We start from the raw sequence: 26,592 nt of genomic DNA on the forward strand, positions 1-26,592 counted from the left end.
TTGCACGTGTTGTGGCCCATGGATTCTTCCGCGCTCTGAGTGCAAGTCAGTACACGCTATTACAGTAATAGCACAATCGATATACACTCCATATTACAGTATTAGCACAGCTCGGTTCAGTCGCGTCAGAGTCCCCTCCCCCCAACTACAACTTACCCCAGAAATCTAATTCCTGCAAACTGAAGCCCTTGACAAATACCCTGGAATCGAGGAAAATGATGAACTTGCGAAAAAGGATTTCTCGGTATTACGACAACGAAAGATGCCTGCTGTGTATAGTCGTCAAAACGACATGAAGCATGGTGCAGTTGCGTAAGCAGCCGCGCTCGAAGCGGTGCGGTGAAACACAGCAGCAGTCAGTCTCAAGAGGGGACCCCTGCTTGCACCAATCATCGGTGCTTGCGATGGACTCTCCTCGATCCCAACCGGTCGCTCCACCGCAGTGCTTCGAGCGCGACCGCTTATGCAACTGCCCCACGCTTCATGTCGTCTTCACCTGAGCATACAACTACACAATAAAAATACAACAGAACCAGATCCTTACAAACTGTATCGTTAGAGTTTTATTATAGTGTGCCTACGAGATTTTTAGATGGAGCCTTTATTTGCCCGACGTTTCGGCTTTTTCGCCGTCTTCAGAGGCCTAAATAGAGGATGACTAGAGCAATGCTACGTTTATCCCGTCAAGTGTCACACTACCCTGGGTCAGTGTTTCGATAATCGTTCAGGGTAGTGAAAACAGAAACCTATCTACATTGAAAATGGTCTTACCTGCTGCTCCACCGGATGTGGCGTGGCTGGTTGTACGCACTTGTCACTCAGTATACCAGCGAATGAGTATTACTGCGTGTAGATCACCAGCGACGATATAGATGATTTGATCTACACACAGAATATCAGGCGGTTATAGGTCACAGAGCGGTACAAGTGGCAAGAACTCATTCGTTATCGACAAGCTTTCATTCCTATTATTCATTGAAGTGTTTCTTTTAAGAAACCAAAATGCCTCCAACGTCTTCCTTGCCGATATTTCTGTTTCGTGAGCCAGTATAACGCATTTCACATCGTAATCGTTTCCGTTGTGATCCTCATGTCTGTGCCTTCCTAGAGGTGTTATCAAACTTTTTCGTCGTTTTCCTGCCATGCGTTCACCAATCCTCACTCCAACATTCCTACCGGTCTCCCCAATGTAAGTTGCACTGCATATCAAGCACTCAATCTCATATATTACTCCATTTTTGCGCAGTCGCCTGTTTTTCCGTAAGGATAAATAACACATCTTTCACAGATGCTGTATCTATCATATAGGCTGTTTCGAACAAGAAACAAGAACGAGTTCTTCGCATACTGTAGGGAGTTCTGTGTGCGCCTGCACCGAGGATGCGTCGCGTCAAAACATTGCAACATGTTATACGTCGAATGGACGTTGACCGCCATCTTCGGCAGGATGAGTATCGTGTGAGACATCTAGGTTGATCACACGGATCAAATTTGTGCTCTCCTTCGTTACTGCTTTAGCAACAAAACAGTTTCAAACCAACACAACGGTACTCTGCGTTTTAAACTACTTGTAGTAGGGTCAAAACGACATGACGTACGAACAGTTGCGTAGGCGGCTGCCCTCGAAGCCGCGCAATGGATCGTGTAGGGATCCTCGTCACCGCCATCCATCTCCACCGTTCGTCATGGTCCCATCTCGTCTCCAACCACTGTCTCCATCCTAACGCTTCGAGCGCAGCTACATCCCCAACTGGGAATGTTGGAATCGAGGTAGGACCATGGCGTACTGCAGAGATGGGTGGCAGTAGAGGGGATCCTTACACGATCCCAACCGCCACGCACCACCGCATCGCTTCGGGCGCAGTCGCTTGCGCAGCTGTCCGTGCTTCATGTCGTTTTGATCCGACTATACCACATCGATCGCAGCTGCTGCCTCTACCGGGCCGCTCTAAACGCAGCGGCGAACGCATGTACACCAGGCTTCAGGTGGTTCTAGCACGATTGTACGTTGTAACGATACGCTAGCTGTCAGCTTGCGGGAAAGCGTTTGGCTCCACCTTGACTGTTTGCGCTATGTTGATCTATAAACGAGGTCACTTCGGACCGAATCATTTGTCGGTGACCATCTTTTGATTGAGCATGTCATTTCAGACAATACACCACCTTAGGTGAGGATAAACTCCGATCTACGCATAACGAGGCTGTCAGGAACAACATAAATAACAAATGCACCTAAGTGCAATCACGAGTTTCGCTACTTATTAGATTTATTAACATTTTTCTTTAGGTTATATTCCCGGAAGAAAAACGACGTTACTGCTAGTGAAGGAAAATGCACAAACTCATGAAAAGCGTCAACAATCTCTCTGTTGAGGTAAGCGGATTGATTTATCTACAGAAAACTTTCTCTAGCAATTAGTTTTAATTTATTTTATTCGGACATAACCGTATCTTTCCATTGACTCGTGGTTAGCTCCAGTTAAAGCAAGCAGCTAATTAGTACAATTTGTAGTTGTTGTGGTTGTAATTAATACATGATTTGAAGCTTTGCTTGCTCCTCCGCAAAAGAATGGTGGATCCTACACAAAAATGGGACTAGTATCGCAACTAGTATCGCAACTATAAAGAACAGTGGACTAGGAAAGGACGGCGGGTACAGCTGAAAAAGAGTTATTTGATTGGACGCACACGTTTTAATTTTTGAAAGAAAAAGACCGAAAGTCCTACTTTCATTACATGAAGATGTCTATCTCTAAGATCTCATTTCTTTTTTGTCAAATCTTGCGAAAAAGTGCACGTTTGCTGATGTGTAGATGAGATGAAAAGAGAATCTTTGAGGAGCATCGGCGCTGAGCGTACCACCTATTTTATACCATCTCCAATCTACTACGTTACAACCTGGTAAGATCATTACTTTCTGAAATCACCAGTCTTGCTTCTTTCCGCTTTTACGTATTTGATCTTGAACTTTCAGAATGCTTCCAAAAAGAGACGTCATCCAGGGACTTCGCGGATGGAGCATTATATTTCTCCTCTTATTTTACTCTCACAACGACACCTTTCCGAACGGTTACGTAGGAGCTGATGTGTAAGTGTTGATATTGTTCTGTCTATTGATTGCTGTTATTCCTACGATTCAAATAGTTTACCTCTAGGATGATGATTGTGTCCGGTTTTATTGCTGCTTATAGTTTTCGAAGAGAACGAGTGATTGACAGGACGATCATAAAGGATTTTTATTTAAGAAGGTAAAGTGATGTAAATTGTTTGCAAAATAATGAATTCGTGGAATTCGTTGATCAACGATATTAAATGAGTAGTAAAAACCTACGCGTTTTACATGGAACAGATTATGTCGATTAGCTTACCACGGTCTTAGCCTCTGGTCATTTGGACACACTGTTCAGAGCGAAACGACTGCTGCCTCTTTATTACACAGGCATATTCTTGACACTTGTGACATGTTATTTGTGTTTTCCTATTAGTTATCAGCAAATGAACCTGGAACGATCCAAGACGGCATTGCTAGCTATCTCAAACATAAAGCTCACATGCTTTGAGAATCGATATTCGATCATGGTACGCTGAGGACTTCATTTATTGCCATATTATCTTGTTAGCTGTTTTTAAGATTTGCTACAGTAATGCAATAGGTAACTTCAATATAATAACAATCAAAAGAGTAGTGCCCAAAAACGATGTCGTGTCTTTTCTGTCACTCACCTCTACAGCAGAAGCTCCTTCTTCATACGCTACCGATACATTTCAGTTGCCTTCAGCCGAAGACGCTTTTGGCCACAATTGGTTGCCTTGCATACTAATGCAATGGTATTTGGTTGCTCCGGTATTATTCTGGATCCAAAGAGTTCTTACGGACAAGGATAAGTTATTCTTTACAGGTGAGCACCTCATAATAGTTGAAGGTAATTTCAATCTTATCCGCCCAGGAATATCTGTCGCTTCAATGGTGATGTATCTTTTCTCGAGAAATATGGTCGCAGCGTATTGGTTACACTCCCGTTTGTGGCAATTCTGTGGTGGAGTTATGGCCGCGTTGTACCTACCACGAGTAGGTTTCACCGGCACAAAGGCTTTTTAGAGGAAGATCCCAATAAGAGGGTATAAAGAAAAGAATATGTAGTTTCTTAGGAGCTAATGATGTTAAAGCTATTAATAGATCTGCACATGGGCCCAAGGGTTCTAAAACCTATGGTTGTTCTGCATATGGTATCCTCACTTCGCAAAAACAAATCATTTTGAGTGCGACTTGTAGAAAAGTAACAAGGGCTGTTCTTGAAACTGACACCATAACCCATTCAACGTAATAGTAAGAACTGAACACGTGATGATCCGAATATTCAAGGGTTCTAAAACATGTGGTTGTTTTGTTAACTGGCAGTTCTCACTGTTTCCAAAGTAACTGAGGTGTGTAGGTTAAGGCAATAATTGCTGAAGAATCGCGAACTTTTCGTTACTCGGTATTTCACAGCGGGTCCTTGACATGTTTTATATCTCCAAATTCCATCGAATCCACTTATCTAAAATTTCCGCTAATCTTACGACTCCATAGGATTACGAGTTAGAACAAAGCCCTGAGAAGGAAGCATTATTGAGCACACAAGAAAAGTCAACCATTTCTGGCAACACCGACAAACTTCGAGGAGACCGATCTGATGGTATTTTAAAAATATTGCGGTTATTATTACTAACATTAGTATAAGCGCTACTACAATAATATTCTGCTTAAATAGTAATAACTAATAGTAAAATATTATAATAACTATAGTAGTATTATACTTCCAGTTAGCACTAGCTGGCCAGACTATATTCGCACATGTTTGCGCCACCCAGTTTTCTTCTTACCTTTGCTTATACCTATGGTTTGGTTCCGATTTCCGACTTTCGACCTCAGACTATACATCACTGCTGCAGGATCACTTCTTCTATATGCAGGTCAAAAAGGAGAGGTTAGACGTTATTGAGGCGAATTATTAATTTCAATATAGGTACTGTAGTTAAGGTTCATTAGTACCATCAACGAACAAAGAGCGATGTTTCGAAATAAATAAACTGGTTCAGCAGTCCTATGCACTTACTCTTTCTCAATATTTAGTCTTTTTCCTTCCTCACCAATCGCGTCACGATATTTCTGGGCAATATTTCGTATCCACTGTATTTAGCACAGTGGCCAATTCACTGCATAGCAATTTACTACAGCGATATCACGGCAATATGTAAGTTCTAAGTTGTTGGTCGTAATTAGCACGACAGAACAAAACAGAAGTCGAGCTTTGTTAAAGAAAAAAATAGAATCGAACGAATTTCTATTTCACCTGTAAATTAATCGTTTCGAAATTACTGTTTTATAATCGTGAACTAACTTTCATCATCAAGCACAACTGGCTTAGTTAATAATTGGTTGGTTAACAATGTGAGTGTAGGTGAACGTAAAATAATGTAAAATAACGTAAAGGAGTTTCCCACTTCACACAACAAACATCAATGCCTGCTCATAAATTACTCCGATGGGAACAGCTTAACAAAACAGACGCACTGGCACTTTTTGAAAGTTTTGCGAGTGCAAGGCTATTCTCTGATGCGGGAAAAACAGAAGATGTCATCCTTATCAACACAGAAAAACAGAAAAACGACAAAAAGAAGTGGACTGGTACCAAGAACAAAAACTTAGTAAAATGAAAGGCGAGAACAGGTGACATTTTTCTTCTGGCAACTACATATTTGAGGAACGCGCTGCGAGACTCATGTGATGAGAGTAAGGTTGAAGTAATGATTTAAAGGCAGCATACCATGAAGCTGACCTCGTGAGACAATTCGCTAAAAAAGATAGAGGTGCGGTTGTAGATTGCGGGCCTCGGAAGTGGTTCCGCTCATCTCTTCTTAATCGTCGTGAAAGAACGGTTTGGGAACCGCTTTAGTTCCTGTCAGGTACGTTAGGACGCTAATCGTTGTACACGCTCCGGTCTCCTCAGCTTGAATGTCGCTGTCGCTTGAATAGGCCGGTGAGAAGACATCACTGATCCTCGACCGCTCGCACGTGGACGCCGCGCCTGCACAAGGGTGGCCCTTTGCAACTGAGTTCGTCTTTAAAAAATGTCGTCTTCAATGCCGTTTTTTTTTACGATTTCTTACGACGTGGTTTGCTGCATTTGAGACCCACTAATGAGTAGAGATTTTTTTATGATCTTATTCACATTCCTCGGGAACACGCCTTTTTAGAGCGTTGACGTTGAAAAGAAGAAAAAAGTTCATTTATTTTCCAGTTATTGACGTAGGACTCTGCATTTCACTCATCGTCGCCTCCTTCTTCTACTTCCAAGTCAGCAAAGTGTACCGTTCTATGTCATCCACAGCTACAGCCGGTTTTTATGTTGTGATTGTTGTTATCACAATTGTTTTATCAATGAAAGAAGTAAACTATGAGAACGAGAAATTGCATTATGCAACTATCACGCCATATGATGCATTTTATGATATTGTTAACTCTATATTCTAGTTTTCTTGTATTTCGCTTTTTCAACTCTGCATTTTTCATGTAATCGTGGACTAACAGAGAACAGATAAACTTTTGGGAGTCAACAGTGTGGCAGTATTATGCTTAGTTGTGAATGTGTCTACAGAGTCTGGATCTCAAAGTGACTATATTATAAGGAACACAGTCGCCACCGTACGCGTTCAACCTTGCTGAAGCGACGCGTGCGCGCCGGCGCCTATGCCCTGTTCCTTAGACGAGTCCGTCCCCCCATCCATTATGCGGTTTCGCTGAATTCTTTTAGAAATCACACTGAATTCACAAAAAGTGAGCAAGTTATCAGCAGCCATTTTTACCGCTTCGCCAATGAATGGCGCATTTCCGTTGATTCGACCTTATACACGGCAGTTTTCGAAAATATTTCGCGATCAACCTCCAACGAATAGGAAGCTGTGACAAGTTCTACATTGCTCGGCAGCTGTTGGATTTCTAGGCACAACCTTAAAAAGCCATTAGGACGAGTTCTGATAAAAAATGACAATTGGTCAATTAAGCGGATTATGCTAATCAGCGTAATTCGTAAATAGCCAATCCTGTTTAGTGGTTTGGACCTCCACAAATCTGCTTAGGTAGCCATTACAACCCCTTTCTGCCCCGAACTTCCTTTTCCCCCAAAAGAGGTATAGTATTACTGCCTCGCTCATTTCAACTTCAAAAAGAGCTTTTTGCACATTCTCAGGTGAACAAGAATGTTATTTGGAGAAGACTTTTAGGCAACAGAAGTTCTAGCCGTATAAATTCACTGGCGCTGTCCCGTATTTCCTCTCTGCTAAAGATTTTGAAGGAGCATTGAGCGGGGGGACACTAGCTACGCAGTCTACTAAAGAGATAAGTGGAGAAGTCATTTAGCTAATGATGATGTTTAGAGGCACATCACGTCACATCTGCTCACCAACACGATGTAAGATGTGATTGTTTTGGAGCTAAGAGGATCTATTCTGACTTATTCAAAAATTGGCATTGGAATTGTAAATTTAACATCAGTCCTGCTATCACTGGATTTAGTTACTGGAAAGGATTATGTAAGTCAGTGCTTCTATCAAACTCTGACTGTTGCCGGTTCTTTTTTTTAAACTTCACCCCAGCGTACAAAGATGTTATCTTTACAAGAAAGATCGAAGTAATAAGGGCAAATGACACTAATGGAACATTGAATGAACTTACAGGATTTTATTAGTTCTATAGGGGAGGTTTCAAAAAAGGGAGTCAACGTTAGCCTAACTAGATGTCTAATGTGTTGAGATTCTATTGGTTGCTAAGGAACACTCGTAGTAGCAATATAAATTATTAAAACAGGGGAAATTCAGTTTTGAAGCAAAATCTTCAAACTGATTCAGCTATTGGATTCATATTCCAAAGAGAAGAAGGATCTAGCATTCGTGAGCATCAGAACTTACAGGACTACAGGAGTTATAGGACATTTACACAGAAATAAATACAATTTTGAAACAAATCTCAAAAACAAAACATGAACAACGAACAATACAATAACATAAGAGCTGTGCAGATCCAATATAGATCTCTACAGCAAAAGCAAATACAGGAAACAAAGTAAGCAACGAAGATACGAAAAATAAGAGACAAAGAGTTCAAAAAACCAGCAATAAAATGCCAATATTGGTCCGAGTGACGTCATTTGGTAAGATCTGGCAAACTCCCAAACAGACGGCTCGCAGACTACCTGAGAGCGGTCAAGAACCCGTTGCTCCAGCTTGACCTCTCGTGGAGCTGAACTGTGCTTCATATCGTTTTGACTCGATTGTAAGCAGCTGCGCTCAAAGCACCGCATTGCAGCGTAGCGGTTAGGATTGACAGGGGACCTTCGCTAGCAACACTCATCTCTGCAGTTCTCGACGGTCCCACCTCGATCGCTACCGCTCCGCCGCGTCGCTTCGAGAGCAGCCGCTTACATAACCGCACAGGGCTTCATGTCATGTTGACCACACTATAACCTTCATTGATGTTTTTTTTACAAGCGACTGCGTGGTTCCCAGTGTTGGTCGAAGCATTTTGTGCTTACGTTCACTTTTCATTCACTTTCGTCTCAATACAATGTCTATTTCGTCGTTCGTTTAAAGGCATCACCCCACGAATCTGAGGTGGGGCAGATTTCAGGTGGAGTATTCGTATACGGGATGGGAGACTACGGAGATGGAGGTGATTCCGTCCATTTCTTGCTAATTCAAAAAACGGCCCGGAAGATGCGGTGCCGCACAAGACTGGCGCGCTCCAATCGAACCTCTTGTACAAAATGGTGCGCCAAAACGAATGAAGCCGTATCTTCCGGGCCGTTTTTTACGGCAATTAGGAAGAAATGGACGGGATCACCCCTCTCTCCGTAGTCTCCCATCTTTTATACGAATACTCCACTTGAAGTCTGCACCACCTCAGATTCGTGGGGTGATGCCTTTAACGCCTGTGGTGTATTGATCGCTCGGCGTAATTGAAGGTGTGACGAAATGTGAGGTTATGAGGTCCCCTTCAAGCACATCACTTCTTGGCAAATATTATAATATTATAATAATATTTGATTGTATTATAATATAATAATATTATAATAATATTTGATTGCACCTCCTTACCGCCATTAATTTTATGTTGCCGCTAAAATTGGTTGGTTGTCATCAAACTGTTGAAGGAAAAAGTTAGAGCCATTTCCGTATCCTATTCTGATGTGCCTTTAGTTCTTTTATGTACATGCAAGAGAAAGAACTCCGAATAACTCTGTGGAAAAAGATGTCATCGAATTAGTGTCTGCCTTTAATTCGCTTCAAATCAACAGCTCATCCCCGTTTCACCTTATATAAATTAATCGGTTATTTTGGAAGCAACAAAACATTGGGGAACAGCCAGTTGTCGGATTTTTCCATCCAAAATACGTGTGAATGGTAGGAATGTTATCCCCACAATGAATCACTCTAAATGTGTAATCGAGCTAAAACGACTTCTTAGTGCCGTTCTGATCGCTTAGTGCAATTGCGTACACGACCGCACTCGATGCAGCGCTGTGGACCAAAACGACGTGAAGCTTGGTGCAATTGCGGAAGCGACGCGATGCAGCAGAACAGGTGGGATTGAAGTGGGACAATCGTCAGGCGGAGTGCGGCGATGTGTTGTGGTAGCGATATTGATCCACACTTCAACACGCTGCTTCGAACGTACGCAACGGCACCAGGCTTCAGGTCGTTTTGACCCGACCACATCTATATATTATCAAGAACAGTGACATTACATGTTTTTAGCCACTGAAAGTCAACTTATACAGGATTTATTTCCGTGGTTTTGTCAGGTATAACTGGATATAGCTAGAAGATCACTGTACCTCTAACAAACAGGGTAATAAAATAAGCGATTTTTCTATTAGATTTAGACTGAATTTTGCGTGTTAAGTTAACTTGAGTGGTTGGGCATCTGGTATTACACTGCTGAAATTTAAACAGTAAGCATAAAGTCCTATACACACAACCCAAATGTGAATATGGTTATTCACGTTTTGTGTTATATGTTCTCATATTTCCAAGTGAATAGTAGTTTCTACGGACGTGTATAGCGCAGTCGAGAAGAGGTTCCCCAGTGATTGAAGGATCGATTGTTGGCTCAAAGCCGCCCTACTGCCTTGCCAAGCTTCTCAGCCCTTCGGATTCGACAGATTTGCACTAGACTTGTCTGGGAGGACACTGATTTGACATACAAGACGAGACACACGTTTGTAGATTTCAAACGATTCTGAATTGAATTCGAACGCATTGGAGCATCCAAAACGGATTGATTAACACCAGACACACACAACACACACACCCCCTAACAGTTTCTGTGCTTGAACTATATAAGCAAAGTGCTCGGCTTTGGTTGAAGAAATTCATAATTCGTCGTTCTTGTTATTTCTGAATATGGGTTTGTTCAATATCCCCTTACATCAAATGACTAGTGGACAACCAACCAAACAAACAAACGTAACCTGAAGGCAAAATATAGCTCGTTGCAAAGCAAATTTTTGTGCTTCTTCTCAACCGAGAACTCCTTTCGTAGTGGAGATAAGTCCGGAAAATGTGTAGTTCGGAGAAAGGAAAAGGTGGGAGGCACCCAATAGCATTATTTCTGGAGTCTCTATCTTTCTTTTTTCTCGTAGTAGCTTTAGCCTACATGTCATAGGTCCGCTAAGTCTAAAGCTTTGGTTTCAGTGTCTCGACTGGCTTTTTTTATTCATTTCCAGAAATAAGAGCGCGGTTCAATCTTTCTTTCCTGACATTTACTACCTGAATAACAGAAGGGAAGCTTTTCAGCTCCATCAGCTCGTCCTATTCGCAACCAACCCAAATTTCCACTACGTTTTGCTGTTTCCAACGACAATGCACCATACAAATATCGCACCTTCCGCCTAGAATGCATGGGCGCGTCTCTGGGCTGGCAACCATTTTTTTCTAGAAGCGCTTACCTCAGTCCTCATTTGACGATTATTTTGTTTTCTTTACTGTCACAATTTCTTATTTTCTGAGTTTTTCTTTAGCCTTTGAGGAATGTCTTACTGTGCTGGCTTGTTCTTACTGATGTAGGGGTCTCGCACAGAAGTACGGACGCGAGATGAATTATTGCTAATGTTGTTTGTTCGTTATTTTTGCTATTTCTATGCTTTTAGAAAGTGATCACTTAGTTCTTTTCCTGTCATGAATTACTAATTTTGTAGTTGTTTTTTTTTCTTTTTTATGAAAAGAACATCCCATTCTGTTGAACCCCATCAAAATGAGTTGTAAAGTCTGCTACGTCGTGCTGTTTCTTCTTCTGTAACCTTCAGTTATTTGTTGAGTTTTTTACTCGATTTTTATTGTTCTAGGACCTATCTGTAAGAGCATTAGTACCCGTAGCGATGTCGGCGCGTAACGCTATGGCGGCAATGCTCGACGAGCTTATGGGCCCAAAGCGGAACGTCGAACTCGGCAAGGACACCAAAGTCACCTTTGATGTAAGCTCATACGCCATTTGTGTTTTTCCTTCATTAAATACACTAAGACATAGATACGTATATGTTTTAGAAGTTATTACTTCACTTCAAAACACTGAACTAGCTGAACAATAGAAATAGTCGTTACTTGCAATTTAATCTAAATATCTAATTTAATTTAATTTCGGGAAATGGACCCAAAAGGTATGTAGAAGAAACTTTTGTTGTCACCAGTATATGGATTGGACATCGTAGAAGTACTTTTTCACTCCTGAAACCAGTTGTCGTTTGACTACCATTTCCAAGAAGGGAATTCATTCTGAGTCAGATAATATTACTGTTGTAAAAAAAACAAACTTTTCTGGTATTTTCCTCCATTTTCTTTTTCGCCACGGCAGAACAGGTGTCTAATGTAATCGGCATATAGTCGCTTTTTTGTGTTCTGTGCTTTTCGCGTTTACAGCGCTTCGACTCAAACCTTCATATTCTTATTATTCCATTGGATCATTATAACAGTAAATGGTTTTACTTTAGTACAATAAACATATATTGTTTTTCAGGATCCAGACATATGCAAGTACTATATTGTTGGCTTTTGCCCGCATGACATGTTCGTGAACACAAAAGCTGATTTAGGTGAGTCATTTCTGCTGTTTTTTTTTAAACAGTGTAACTTGGCGTGTAATTGCATTTCTTTTGACGTGCGGGCTCTAGCCGTGTGCGGGTCTGCACTCCCTCAGGTAGACATACCTACTAATTTAAAACGTAGTATTATTTCTCACGAGCTATGGGAGATCGTGTAATTTTACTTATCATTGGACAATATAAACTGGTAGTATTTCCGTTTATCACAAGTTTATTTACTGAAGTAGGTGTTTTTTCTTGTTTAGAATGCATAAAGCTACACCTAAGTTTTTATATTGAAAACACTCTATTGTAGACGTGCGTCAGAAATTCATATAATGCTTCACATTTGCCTCGTACTGAAGAGCAAAAGAATTTGTTAACTATTATAGTTGGGACTTTTGCGTGACTTCTTTTGCATTTTTGAATCGATACGCATGAATGAACTTCATTCGCTTCATTATTATTGTTTAAAACCTTTCGCATATGCACTGGGTTTGAACTAATGGAAGATATTACAATATTATTACAATATTACAACATTAACGCCTCAGGACATTCACATATTGTGATAAAAAACATGTGATGATGCATACAAGTAATGAAGTTGCAGGCGAAAATATTTCACTTATCTTTGAGATTCCTAACTTTTTTTTATTTACTTCATCGAGCTGTACTTCCTTTGGTATTAAGCGTACTTTGTACCTGTTACCCTAAAAAAGCGAATCCCGTTACGATTCTTTACTACGAGTATGCAATCTTACTCTTTCTCTGTGGTAGTTTTCATAATTACGAAACTTTTTTTTGAACCACTACTATTTAAAATACTTTTTTTCCTTCAGGGGCTTGTCCACGAGTGCACGACGACAACTTACGGCTGGAGTATCCAAAAAGTGACAAATTCGAAAAGCTTGGCTTCGAAAGAGAATTTCTGAAATTTTTGTCGCGCTTGGACGAAGACAACCAGAGACGAATTCGGAAGAACCTTGAAAAGCTCAAAGCGAATGAAGAAAATGGCCAAGTAATGTTTTTAGTCCTCTTGTTCAGTTACGTTTTAGCGAAGCCTATAGTCAAGATTCGTTCATGCAGTATTTTATTCTAGTTCTTTGATTTCCAGAAGAAGGAGGATTTGCGAAAGCTTCGTGACGAACAAGAAATGGCGAGGATAGATGGAGAAATCAAAGCATGCATGGCCGAAGCTGAAAAGGTAGCAGTATTTCTTTTTCTATTTATTCTTCCAAGTCAGAAAAGAGTGTCGATCACACTTTTGAAGGCTGGTGAAGAAGGTCTCGTTACTAAATGCCAAGAACTTGTGGAAAAGATCGAGCAGCTTGAAAAGCAAAAGGCAGCAGTTGAAGAGGTGACATAGCATACATGCCTCATTCATTTACGACTATGAAGCATACTTATTTTTAGAGAGTAAACAGTAATACTGCTCTACCACCTCCTATAGACGAATCTGCTATCAAAGTTATGGAAGTCAGTGTTTATCTCTGGATTCTGAGTTTTTCAACAATGATAACACATTTTAAGGTCTGCGAAGTATGTGGATCTATGCTTATCAAGAATGATGCCCAATGTAGAGTCGAGGAACACTTAAGTGGCAAGATGCACATGGGATTCTCGAAAATAAAGGTTACTATTGAAGAACTCAGGGTATGTTTCTAAACGTTATTTTTGTTGCTGACTTACTGCGCCACACCTTTTTGTCTTTTTTGCCTATTTTTATTCCAGCTCAATCCTGTTGTGGTACATAGGAAATTTTCAATTGATTTCTTTTCAGGAACGCATCCGCAAACGGGATGAAGAAACCGAGAAGGAGCGACAAAAAATGAGGGAAGAGCGAGAAAAGCGGTATTTTTCTAGAATTCATTGCGTTTCGAACATTCTTCTTCTATTTTTTGTGGTGGTGTGCAAGTGTGTAATCAGGAGTTTTTATTTTGTTTTTGTTCATATCGTAGGGCTTTGACGTTCAATAATTCAATATTACGCAGCATTGCTGAGCATCGCAGAGCTCAGAGCTTGCTCCGACCCCTTTCACCTTTGGATTGTTGGCGAAAGTTCCCCTTTACTTTTAGACGGTTGGCGAAAGGACCTCCTTCACTTTTGCACGGTTGGGAAAGCGATCCTCCACTTGATCTGAACCACATGGTCTAGACCCCTTCATCTGAGGAGGTTCCGGTTCCTATCTATTGCACTTATGTTACGCAGTCTCGAACAATTCACAGTTGGATTTAGTTACAGCTACTTACCAAATGTGCTCAAATTGTGTGAATATTGTGTTAAGTTAGTATGATCATAAACAACTTTGCGAGAAGAGTGCTTTGTGAAATACTTTTGGACATGTTGTACAGAGGAAGATTTGCTATATAAAACAAATGTGTAGTACTGCGGGTCACATTTCATACATGGCCCCAGTAAACTGAAACATCGCAGATACATTTTGCTTGCAGTGATAGTTACATAGTTCTGATGGGCACCGACAGTCATGAAGTAGTGATAAAATTAGGAATTGCATTATAGTGGCGCTTTCTGTCACAATCCACTGGTTTGCGAAAACTACCGTAGATCATTAATTTAAGATGTGTTTATGCTTGTTGGGACTTTTCTCGATGTTGAAAGTAACAGGGTTAGTACAACAGATACTCTTTCCCGTGGAAGAGTCAACCTTTTGTTTGCGAAGTCGCATGCAGACGAGAGTATTTTTATTTGACAGACACATCAATTTTTCTTTCGTGTTGATGTACGAGAACCTGCGACTTGACCACTTCACAGAAAATCGATTAGGTTTCCTTCAGGGTCTGGTGATGATCAGTGACATTTGTGTGGTTTATGATTCGATCATGTAAAATACATTAATGGAACTGAAGTCTCAAAGGTAGCAAACTATGAATTTGAGGTGGCGAGGGAAAGGTAATCCATCTATCAGGAAAATCCGTCAGGCGTTTTTGTGTTTTGTTTTTTTTTTTTAGGCTGAATTTAGTTAGGTGATGAGCGTCGAACCACCTCTACCAACCCCTTTTTTTGAGCGGAACCACCACCAACCCCTCCTCCTAGCCTTTTCTGCGAATTCCCTCACCACGTCAGATTCATGGTATGCTGTCTTCAACCAGTGACTCTTTCCCTACACTACCTTCCGGGTTTTTTTCCCCGAAGCAAGGCTGAGAAATTGTTGTAGACACATAATAGTGTGTGTAAATATTGAAGGGAAAAGCTCTAGCATAAATCAGTCCATTAGCGATGCGCTCGCGCGTTCGTGTTAAGTAGTGTATAAGGCTAATCTACCATGGCGGAAATAAACTTCATCACTTTGACTACTTTTTGCATGAATCGAAGTTGGACGAGGAGTTAATCGAGTGAAATCCTTGTGAAATATGACTATCTTTTCGCGTCGTTTTTTTTGCGAACTGTTAATGTACAGTTTTTTTGTCAACAGACGCGAGAAAATCCATCTTCACTAATATTTGATGGTATTTCAGTGAACGAGAAAGAAGACGTTCACGTGAACGAGACCGCTCACGTGATAGAGACAGGCGTAGGAGGTGGGCCCATATTGTACTTAGATCTATTTCATCGAAAGCATTTTCCGAGTTGCAGGTCTAGATCGCGTTCGCGTGACCGTGATCGACGCCGCAGTCGCTCTCGCGACAGGCATCGCCGTGATGATCGCGATCGTCGCGACAGAGACAGGGAAGATCGTGACCGACGACATCGCCGCTAGTGATCTGTGGCTCGCCTTGCGAGTAGTAAAGGTGCGCGCGAGGATCCCCAGTCCCGCGATTTCCTTCCCGCATCTTCTGTGGCAATATTACGGTTTCCTTTTGGCAACATCTTTGGTAGAGATATTCCTCTTTTGTGAATTTTTTTGTGAATGATTGAGATATAAAATAAGGTCGTTAATTTAAATTCAAAGCATTTATGGTACTTTGCTGTCTTTTTTTATTTTCGCGCTTCATCTTGTACATCGTATCACGCAAATGTGGGCGTATTCCGTGAGAATCCCGTCTTCATTCTTCCGTACTTGGTGATCTTGTGCCCGTGCAGGTACTAACCGACTTATTTTCGTCTTTTGAAACTTTGTTAAGTTTGTTCGAGTACGTGCTCGTGTAATACACATTATTACCATATAATGACGGTATTGATGACGTTTACAAGACGAGATCGACTGTGGAGCGGGTATCAACTGTTTGCGCGCGCTCCTCCGTACATCTATATGTTATGCAGGTGCGGTTTTCTCTCTGAATGAAAATCGGTTGATAGATCATAAAGATTGTTGTTTGGGAAGAATCATTTGGATACTCTGAAGTGATTTAATAAAGATAATACATACGGATGTCTTTTTTCCATTCAGAGCGTTCCTTGATAGCGTCATGATTTCGAAATGAGTTTGTGAAATGCCAGCTGTTACGTTAATGTGATTGTCAAGACAGGTATGATAGGGTTTACTGATTATACGTTTGAGAGGATGTATTAGTCCTCACGTCAGATTAAAGGCATCACGAATCTGAGGTGGTACGGAAGTTCAGGTGGAGTATTCGTATACGGCATAGTAGATTATGGGGAGGAGAGTGATTCCGTCCATTACTTCCTAATCGCCGTAAAAAAAAACCGCCCGGAAGATACGGCTTCGGGCGTTCTGGCGCACTTTTTTCTACAAGGATTTCGACTGGAGCGTGCCAGGCTTGTGCGGCGCCGCATCTTCCGGTCCGTTTTTTACGGCAGTTAGGAAGGAATGGATGGAATTACCCTCCTCTCCGTTATCTACTATCCCTTATAAGAATACTCCACCTGAAACCTGCACCACCTCAGATTCGTGGGGTGATGCCTTTAACCTCGTAGAGTCCTTAAATGATATGTAGCTTGTGTTCCCATATCACGCGCTCTTGATTAGTAGAATTACAAATATTTAGCAGTATTAGGTCTACAGCGTTTATATGAATGAGTACAATGTTAAGTGTATTTCTGAACATTAAATCAAACATTAATTCTTCACGCAAAAAAAAAGTCTATTCATCTTCTTTTTTGCAAATGTTTCTGACGTATAGCTATGTATCGCGATTCTCCGTCAGATCGTTTCTCTAACATGAGAAGCAGTTGAGGCTGAGTTTGGGGAGGTTTTTTTTTTAAATATTGGTTTTCGTAGACAGCATAAATCACAATTATATGAGAGAATAGAGAGCGCATAAGCACAATAATGAAGTTGTTTATGTTTGGAAACCTGGCTACAAGTTCATCGGGATATTTTTCTCTCTTGCTTAGATTTCCCTCGTTCGGACGAAATATCGTTTCTTTTTATGTATGAACACATGACATATGCCTTTTTTAATCCAACACATTGCAAAAAAGAAAGGTGGTGATAGTTTTGTGTTACTTTTCTGGATTTTTTCTAATGGTTATTTTGGTAGCTGCAAATATGTTCTCAATCCAGTTGAAGATGTGCACATTTGCGGTAAATAGTCCAGCTCTATTGTCCAATAGTTGCAAGTATCTGCTTGCCTGAAAGTACCAGCAGGAGAGCTTATGATATGTGGCAAGACAATGTATCTCTGTTCTGTAACAATCTAACCCTATCTAATCTAATGTAATCTAGGAAAAAATAAACACGAAGATATGAACAGTGTTTGTAAATAGGTTGTCAAGCCAACACATGTCCATTTCGAGGGTAGGCCCGGACTGGATTTTGCACCCACGTCTCGGTTTCTTAACTCCGAATTTTGGATTTTATTTGCTTAATCTTTTTTCTTGAACTCACACATTTTCAAAATAGATGTGATTACATGCGCGCATTTCGTTAATGTTTATTAATGTTAAAAAAAAAACGCTTCAACATTGCAATTACAAGACGTCTTTAAGATGCAGTTAGCTGAAAACGAGATTGAAAATTGTACCACATGTATGTTTCTTTTCTTCGAATATAACTACAGTTTTCTACAACTGCACTTCGAAATGAAAAGGGATCTTCTGATATAATACTTATATCTGTTAGTCTTTTGTCGAAGAGATTATTTTGGACATTAGACTACGTTCTGCTCAAACGTTCTGCTGTTCGCAGATGCTCCTTCAGTACGTGTCTTGGATATTTCGAACACGCGTTCCACCTGTTTCGAACTCGCCTCTAATGCGAATGTTAGCAAGATTCATAGATGGTTCTCGTTAGAATTCTTTTCTTCAAAACCTTGCTTTTATAGCGTTTTCTTTTTCACTTCCGGAGATGTTTTAGTGTTCTATTCTATTTCTTTGATGTTTACTATGGTTTTCTTTCAACGTGCGATAGTAGATGTTTTTCGTTGCCGGTTCGTATCGTAACCTACATATACTCAGCTAGTTTTCCTTCAGTTTGCAATGAAAATGAGACAACAATTAACACAAGATATCTGCCCTTAAAGGATCATTATGAAAGTTTTTACAAACACATATCATGCTCAGGGTGTAGCATGATATCACCTTCACCTATATATACGATTATATAAACGAGAACAAATAATAGGAGCTTTTAGGAAGCATGTAGCATTGAGTAGGAAACTACTCCGTCCAGGAACTATGCAGACAATTCTGATTTGTTTGAAAAAAAAAAAATGAAACGTCGTAATCTATACCTGCATTCTTCATGTTTCACAACATAGTACAGGAATGATTGATTTCCGATTATTAGGATCAGAACTTCGACCGATCATCGATTGATTTCACACTTATCACCTTGCATTATTATTCACTATCAAACAATGTTATCGATTAATGCGATAGTCAGAGTCTTTTGTATCTGTTCATCTGAAGTAGCGTGGTTGTTTTTTTTTTCTTCAAAATTTAGTTATTTAGTGCTGTTTCAAAACTGAGAACTCCGCTATCTCATTTTGACCTACCATAACTGAAATAGTGGTGAGACATGAAATTTCGAAGAATTAATGCGGAATCAGGGGAACTTCGATAGCGGAAATGAAACTGGAAAAAGCTTCTGAAAACTTGTCTTTCTCAGAAATAAAGGATCTGAAGACATCCAAAAAAAAAAAAATTAAAGCTTATCTCCCTTCCCTCAGAGTGACCAAGAAAAGTGCATACGCAGATGAGTAACTGGCTCAAGATATTGCGTCGATAGTTTGCACCATCTATAAAAGCACAACGCTACCATGGCGGCACGTTAAAAACCTTATCGTTCCCTCGTGAGAGTCTTCAATAACCAGTTCACGAATTAGCGCCGCTTTTTTTGTGCGACCGTCTACAAACTTTTCAAAGCGCCGAACCATTCAATGTCAATCCAATCACCGCAGTTCATGTATGTGCATTTTACATTACTGTACATTTCCGTAATAATGTTCTAACGGTGCTATGCTCATCTAGAACTTGTCTTCTTAAAGTTCTTTCTTCCAATACAAGTTGGATAAGGAAAAATGAGTAAGAGTCTTGGGTGTTCCAATATTTCAAATTCTCGACTTTTTGCTATCATCGTAAGACTATTTTTTCTTCGTTTATCGTTAGGATTATTGCACTCCAGTGATTTCGATAAGCAGTTCTCAAAAGATAAGCGTCCGATAAGTCTTAGTAGAAATCTGAAAACTGGCAAAGAAAACTTGTGGGGTGATGAACTATTGAAAATTAGTCTTGAAGAGAAGTTGCTGAACCCTTCGTAATAGTCTAGAGGTATTAAAACAAGAGCGTGAAAATAAACAATTTGCAACTCCTCATCTTCACTTCTATAAAAAGGTATAAGTTGTTGATAGTTGGCGATCTAAATCGATTGAACTCTAGGAAGAGCTGCTAGGTAAGTGGACTAGTTTTATCCTTAAAGGGAAATTTGCTACCGTTCTGCATATTTTAAAAATGTGTTGCACTGTTTAAGACTACTTTTAAATGATCTAGAAAAAAAGGTTGAATTTTTAAAATTCAGACAGTACTATAGTTGTGAGCTTAAGTTCAGGAAAACCTTTTTCTTCCAAACCCACACTTCTTGTTCATCCGAACTTTTGCTCGCGACTAGATTAAAGAATACATGAAGCGTCTTTTTCGGTCTTTATCTGATTGATATTCAAAGAATAATTGTACAATTGTCATCACGTTCGCACGTTCTCTTATGTTCGTGGGTGGAATTCGTGAATTACTGCTGTTTTTGTGGCGCCGACACTTTCAAAGCGCCGAACAATTCAGTGCCAATGTCATTTCACTGCGGCTCGCATATGTGTAGGCCTGGACATTTTCGTAATACTGTTCTAGCGTTATTATAAGCACTCAGGCATAGTTTAGCTAAAATTTATTTTTTGAATGCACGTTGGATAGGGAAAAGTCGGTATGAGTGTCAGTGTCTGTTTATTTCCCAACTTTTGGTACCTCAATCTTTTAATTTTTTCTTCGTTGTTATAGCTAGTTCATAAATAATCTGATATACTTAGAAATTCATAGATTAAGCTGTAGAGTACCGCTGAAACCTCATTGTTCACTCTGAAATGACCACCATCTGTTGTCTACGCTTTGATTGATAAGCGTGTTGTGCTGCATTGCTCTGCTATCACTATTCAAAAAATATATGCGTGAACTTTCCTTTTCCCATACCCTCTGCCTCATTTTGTTTCTATCGATGCGTCAAGTTGGTGTTGTTACTTCGTCGTCTTTAAGTTCGCTACAGTAATCGGACAGTGCAGTAATTGAATCTTCAATTATCAGGGAATTGATGCGGTAGGGTGGTGATGTTCATCGAATCGTGGGTACCATTTTTATTCTCGCCTCAGCATCGGCTACTACATGCGTCATTTTTCTTCTTCATTGTACCGTACTTGTACAGGTTAGTTTGCCAGGTTTTACCAGATAAATCTCTGTGATTTTTGAACACCTTGTCTCTGTTGTTGATGTGAAAGAATTGTTGGGTAACTTCTATAACATCAGAACTATTGCTTTCTTAAGACTTTCTCAATTAACTATGAGCGAAAGCTCGTTCCTAAATAGTGCCTAAAGTGAAGTTGAGCGTCTCGCTCAACAAATCAAATAGAAGGATGTCGACTGTTTTCCTTCTCGAGGACGACGCGAAATAGAAAACTGTTGCCCTGCTTTTTCACACGCTGAAATGTGTCACAATGCATCATATCTTCGCTTGTCCGCAATGGAATTGATGTTTCGTTTCACAGATTACTGTAAATTCTTTCTTCGTCGCCGCATTCCGGAACTGAAATCAATGGGAAGCATTTTATTTTGAATTTTGTGGATGGCGACGACAACAACCGTTGCACCGCTCAAAATCACGGTCTGGCAAGAATGAAACCATCCGCGCGGGTGACCATCACTCCTCTAGCAATGCGTGTCATAAATGACATACTCAGTATCAGCAAATGTTAGTTGTGATCATTATAGAGCTCTTGACTCCAAATCTTACAAAATGCTTGATCCTGATACGACTGTGGAAACGAAAAACCTTGCTTGTCATTTCCTCATTCTGGGCTGCAATTCCCAGTGCCAACATCTTTTTCACATGGCTTCGGATCGATGCGCTTCTCATCGTTGACTCTGTAACAATGAAATCGCAATAATTATGCGGAATTGTGGCCGCTATAGAGCAATATACACAGTTAATAGAGGGCAAAAGTAAAGAATGGCAGTTGAGCAGTCATCGATTATCGATTGTATCTGCGCGATCGCTTATACGAGGATCGTCCAGTGATAAATTTATGGATATCTCTCCAATATAATGAGCTACAAACCAAGGCGTCTACATCTGGAAATGTCGAGGGCACTTTTATGAAATACTTTAATCTTATTGTTTTTTTTTTTGCCTTACCAGACAGCACTTTTTCTTACTACCTTAGTCACACTTTTTTTTCTCAAAAAGGTGTTTTACGATGACCACCTGGTTCCAATAACTCAGAATCTCTGTTCAATCTAAACCTGTGATGGTGTTCTGCAGTTTTTGAGATGCAATACTGCTACATCCTGATTTTTTTCAGCTATCTACATGAACAACACCAGCTGAGATCATATTCAGTAGAACGGGCCATGTCATTAGCATGGGATCGAGCAATTGCAAAACCTGGTATACCATTCAGAAGGGCGGTTGTAGGGTGAGAGTTGAAGTTTGTCATCTACAAAAGTTAATTCCTCTTTCTTAATGAAAAACTTTCAGTTTTAACTGTAATGTGGATGTTATCGTATCAGGGATACAGATTATTGAGAACCTGAACACAACATGTGAAAAAGGCAAAGATCATGAAAGTTTGGAAACATTGGATGACTTACATGAAACATTTGTACATTTTTTCCAAAGAGGAGCACCTGCTGAAAGGTTAATATTTCTTTTTATATCTATTAATTAACAGTGTAGTAGTGGTTTTGTAAAATATATTCTTTTCAAGATATATGTCATCCGAAAGCACATTCGAAACGGTAGTTCGGCAAGCAGAAGCGGCTATACCTCGTGCGCAATATCATATTGGAGGAAATGCGGCCCTTATGGCCGAACGAATAGCGTCTGGTTTCCCTAGCACTGAGGTTCAAGACAATTTCGCAGTTATTTTTTTTTTTGAGAAATGAATTTTTGTTCTGTTTTAGGTTTATCTTGTCGGTCCCATTGGTCCAAGAAGTCAAGCTTTGTTGAATCCGTCTGTGAGACGGACGAATTCTACGAGAATAACAAAGGTGAGTGCTTTCAGCTAGTATAGTCAGGTCAAAACAACAATCAACCCTTGCTAGCATCAATTATCGCTAGAGTTCGCGATGATACCGGCCGCTAGCTCCAGCGCACCGCTTCGAGCAGAGCCGCTTGCGCAGCATCACCGAGCTTCATGTCCTTTTCATCCGACTATATTGTGCATTGGATACTCTTTTCTTGTCAAATGGTAGATCAATTCTTAATATAAAATTTCAGTAAAGTCGAAATCGTGGAGTAGAGTAAGATCTGTGTACTAATATAAAAACAACTGATTCCTGTCCTGATTTTTGGCGTTTCTTCCTTGAAATCAAGATGTACATAGTTGCGTCCTGTTACTTTTGCTAGTAGTGGGATTATGTTTTCAAGAATTTAGAGTTTTCATGCTTGCGAAATTCGCACAAATGTGTTTTACATCGTTCAGGATTTTCGAATACATGGTGAAATTATAGTCGGGTCAAAAAGATATGAAACACAGTGCAGTTGTCTAAGCAGTTGCGCTCAGAGCGGTGCGGTGGAGCGTACTGGTTAGGATCGAGCGAGGATCCCTGCTACCACCGTTCACCGCTGCAGTTCGCAATGGACTCTTCTCGATTCCAACCGCTATCTTCACCGCGCCGCTTCGAGCACAATCGCCGTCCCAACTACACCGTGCTTCATGTCGTTCTGACTCTACTATATATTCACTTTGGGCTACTTGGAAATTGGGCTCTCTTTTCCTACTAGCTTGAAAATTCTTGCTCAGATCTTTCACAAGTGTTATGTTTACTTTTATCGCGCGCTTCATCGTAGACTCATAGGTTGATTAAGGATGAACTACACGTGATTATGGAATACAAGCAAGGCGAGACTTTGGGTGATTGGATCGCACCAAGTAGTAGTCGCTTCATAACTAGCCACGACCATTTTAGGTCAGTTTAAGGAAAATGTACAACATGTAAATCAGGGGATTTTGTCAGTTGTGGAAAAAAAATTATTTGCAGCGGAAGCACTGTAGTTATGGAGATGTTCTTCAAAGCAATCGCTCAATTCAAACCTGATCTCATCATCTTATCTGGTATTCACACCTTAGAATTTCATGTAAGTTTCGAATGTAGTGAAATGTCTCTTTTTATGGCATTCTCCAAAAACTTCTAGGAGCAATTATGAAACGCTTTTTTCAGAATAAAGAAATGCGATTGGAGAAATTAAGAATGATCCGACGAAATCTCTTACAAATCTCGTCTAAGGTGCGTTTTTCTTAAAATGATAGTATTGAATTATTTAAATTTTCACCAAGAAGTGATTATTTTTTGTGAAGTATTGAAAAACAACCAAGGTAGTGCGAACAATTTAATGAAAAGTAACGGTACATTAACCACATGTGCACTTCAGACACCTATCCATTTCGAGCTGGGAAGTCTTGCCGATGCGACGTTCATGTTTGATATCCTACATCGCGTAAGTTTCGCTCGTAAATAACAAGCTTATTTGATTTTTTTAAATTGAAATATTTTCTCTGATAAGAGAAATGTTCACCCGATATTAGCCACGACTTCATTTAGATCATACCACACGTAGACTCATTGGGTATAAATGAACAAGAGTTGGCGTTTTTGTCTCATGTAGCAGGTGGGCCCCATATGGAAGAGTACCCTGTGCAAGCAGGAACTGTTCACGCTCACAAGGTATGATCATCTGCAATCATCATTTCTACAACTTTCTTCTCAACTACATTTTCAACAACGACAACAAAAAAGTTTGTCACAAATGAACTGGTGGATTTAGGTCGTAGAGATGCTCGATTGGCTCTTAAAAACATTTGGACGTGATCGAATGAATCCGAACTCGAAGAATTTCGGCTACCGACTTCAAAGGATTCATTTCCAGTGTTTGACTTATCAAATGGTGGTACGTTATTTTCTATTACTTATCCAAAAGTCAGAAGCATGTAGTTTTGTGCATGCTCACGCTTTGAATTTGGGTCTAATTAAAGACATAATCCTGTTTTTCTGTAAGTATTTCCAGCAGTGTCGTTCAAGCGTTTTAAATCTCCCATCGCTTCTAGCGTTGCAATTTCTAAATCCTACATTTATAGGTTAGTTCTGGAAATGATTGGTCCAATCTTGCTTCGGGTTTGGCAGCTTCTTCTCGACTTGCCGGAAGGATGGCATGTAATCTAGTTAATCAAGTAAGCTGTTTTCTATAGTTTAAAATGTGTAGGTTTGAAGAGTTTTCTGTCCTTTACCTGTCAGCACTCTTACATTAATTTGTTCAATCATCTCTATTTGTGGCATTTTCTTTAAGGCACGTATCGAAACAGATTTGTTGGAAGTAAGGACAGCACCTTCATTTATTTTGGACAAGAAGCTTGGAAAGATGTACAATTTCCATGCTCATAAGTAAGTGTCTGATTATTTGACAATGAATATGTGATTTTTAAATTTAAGAAGCCAATGCGCGTTTAGAAGAACTATGTAAAGACGACTTTTGACTTTCAATATCTTATAGGGCAAGATGTACTAGAAGTGTTAAACATCCTTTTTTTCGATGTTTGAACAACTAATCTTTCTCTTCCTTGATAATCTTTGTCCCTAGGAACACCAAATAAATAGTCTCATTATCACGTGACACGCCCTGGTTGGAAACGAATCGAATCGAAAACAATTCCATGAAGAGGGGCCAAAATGCATATTGAACAAACTAGCAGATGATAGACTAAAATCTTTAGATTGGACTTTAAGATCACTGTTTAAACGGTCTCAAGACTCGTTGGGCTCAAAATGAACCAACGAAGACAAGAAGTGCTTGCAGTTGCATGCGTACGTATTGATTATCAGTTCACATCGTTTGTTCTCAGACTTGTTGTGAAAATATCACCGGTTCTCACGTTAAAACAATGGGAAGTCAGAAGACGACGGGCACATGCGAGGGTATGCACATTTCGAAGCGAAAAGGTCACGAAGCGAAAGTGACGAAAGAAAGAGACTTGCGTGTGGAAAGAAAGGGATCGAATTTGAAAATAGTTGATCGACTGGATGTGCTCTCTTGCCATGCTCGTTGCTTTTCAGGTGCATGCGTTGCGGCAGACGCGGCAAATGCAACACTTCCGCTGTCTTATCCATTTTTATTTTTCAAGAAGAAAACGTTGTCTAATTACTTGCTAGGAACTGAGCTACCCATATCATTCCTAGAGATCCTGACAATCTTAAAAAAGCTCTTTGTTACGCTTTGAGCCGATCATGAAGACATAGACGGACGAATTGTGGTCGAACCACTTAACCACGGCGCACTTATTTGTGGACGGTCTAACTTACTTCTATCTATTAGAAACTTTAGCTTACATATCATAGATTCTCTAAGACTAATGCTTAGGTCTTATGGCCGCGTTTAGGGATTTGGTTATTTACTCCAGAAATAAGAGCGCCACAGAGTGCCCCATCCCCTGCATTTCACCCGAACCGTTCGCCATATTGCTCTATTTCTTTTTGGTCGTAGAGTTGCCACGAAGAATATTCGCACACCTTGCATATATTTAATCCCTTACCATTGTTTTTTTTTTCACAAAATCGTTTTTTTTTTTGTAGTCCGATTGCATCATGGATGCGTGACCAGACGCTCTTCATCTTTACACCAGTGCTTGTGTGCAAATTCCCGATGAAAACTGTTGGTGTGGACGATGCGATCTCGACGACGGGCTTGTTATATTCACAGTTTTACCGCTTTGATAGTAATATGAAATGGTAACGATGCTACACTGTGATATAGTCTGTGCTTGTATTGCTTTGTAGGTGAAATTCTAGGATATCGTTGGTTAAATTCCGGCATTTACGCTCAAAAACCTCAAAATTATGTCTTTATATGCTTGTATTATTGTAG

General features: G+C 40.1%; 2 protein-coding genes across 6 annotated transcripts; both read left to right on the forward strand.

Moving 5' to 3' along the window:
• Positions 1-1,142: 1,142 nt before the first annotated feature.
• On the forward strand, positions 1,143-15,834 carry RB195_017236 (uncharacterized protein; the record flags this gene model as incomplete). 4 transcript variants are annotated; one of them, XM_064184148.1, is made up of 21 exons in its annotated part: positions 1,143-1,189; positions 2,288-2,322; positions 2,839-2,901; positions 2,975-3,069; positions 3,219-3,248; positions 3,770-3,899; positions 3,948-4,069; positions 4,571-4,676; positions 4,804-4,967; positions 5,114-5,234; positions 6,282-6,430; positions 11,382-11,510; positions 12,050-12,125; positions 12,956-13,134; positions 13,231-13,320; positions 13,387-13,473; positions 13,530-13,592; positions 13,647-13,769; positions 13,897-13,967; positions 15,593-15,655; positions 15,711-15,834. In XM_064184148.1, the coding sequence occupies 21 exons, from the start codon at positions 1,143-1,145 to the stop codon at positions 15,832-15,834; spliced, it is 2,067 nt and encodes a 688-aa protein (XP_064040028.1). The 4 variants fall into 4 exon arrangements, with proteins under 4 accessions (XP_064040028.1, XP_064040029.1, XP_064040030.1 ...); XM_064184149.1 differs by lacking the exons at positions 1,143-1,189; positions 2,288-2,322; positions 2,839-2,901 and adding an exon at positions 3,156-3,172 and having other exon boundaries at positions 2,976-3,088; positions 3,232-3,248; XM_064184147.1 differs by lacking the exons at positions 2,288-2,322; positions 2,839-2,901; positions 5,114-5,234; positions 6,282-6,430 and adding an exon at positions 3,486-3,579 and having other exon boundaries at positions 2,975-3,088; positions 3,156-3,248.
• A 420-nt stretch (positions 15,835-16,254) lies between these two features.
• Positions 16,255-26,592, forward strand: RB195_017237 (uncharacterized protein; the record flags this gene model as incomplete). Of its 2 annotated transcripts, XM_064184152.1 has the most annotated exons (19): positions 16,255-16,337; positions 16,465-16,467; positions 16,540-16,543; positions 20,766-20,777; positions 20,831-20,883; positions 22,037-22,150; positions 22,213-22,371; positions 22,442-22,577; positions 22,638-22,724; positions 23,545-23,645; positions 23,718-23,814; positions 23,898-23,963; positions 24,109-24,174; positions 24,279-24,401; positions 24,502-24,624; positions 24,812-24,904; positions 25,021-25,115; positions 26,301-26,456; positions 26,517-26,592. In XM_064184152.1, 19 exons carry the CDS (start codon positions 16,255-16,257, stop codon positions 26,590-26,592), a joined length of 1,647 nt encoding a protein of 548 aa, XP_064040032.1. The 2 variants fall into 2 exon arrangements, with proteins under 2 accessions (XP_064040032.1, XP_064040033.1); XM_064184151.1 differs by lacking the exons at positions 16,255-16,337; positions 16,465-16,467; positions 16,540-16,543; positions 20,766-20,777; positions 26,517-26,592 and having other exon boundaries at positions 20,789-20,883; positions 26,301-26,460.

The sequence above is a fragment of the Necator americanus genome, chromosome II (assembly GCF_031761385.1).
Source record: "Necator americanus strain Aroian chromosome II, whole genome shotgun sequence".
Classification (NCBI taxonomy): Eukaryota; Metazoa; Nematoda; class Chromadorea; order Rhabditida; family Ancylostomatidae; genus Necator; species Necator americanus.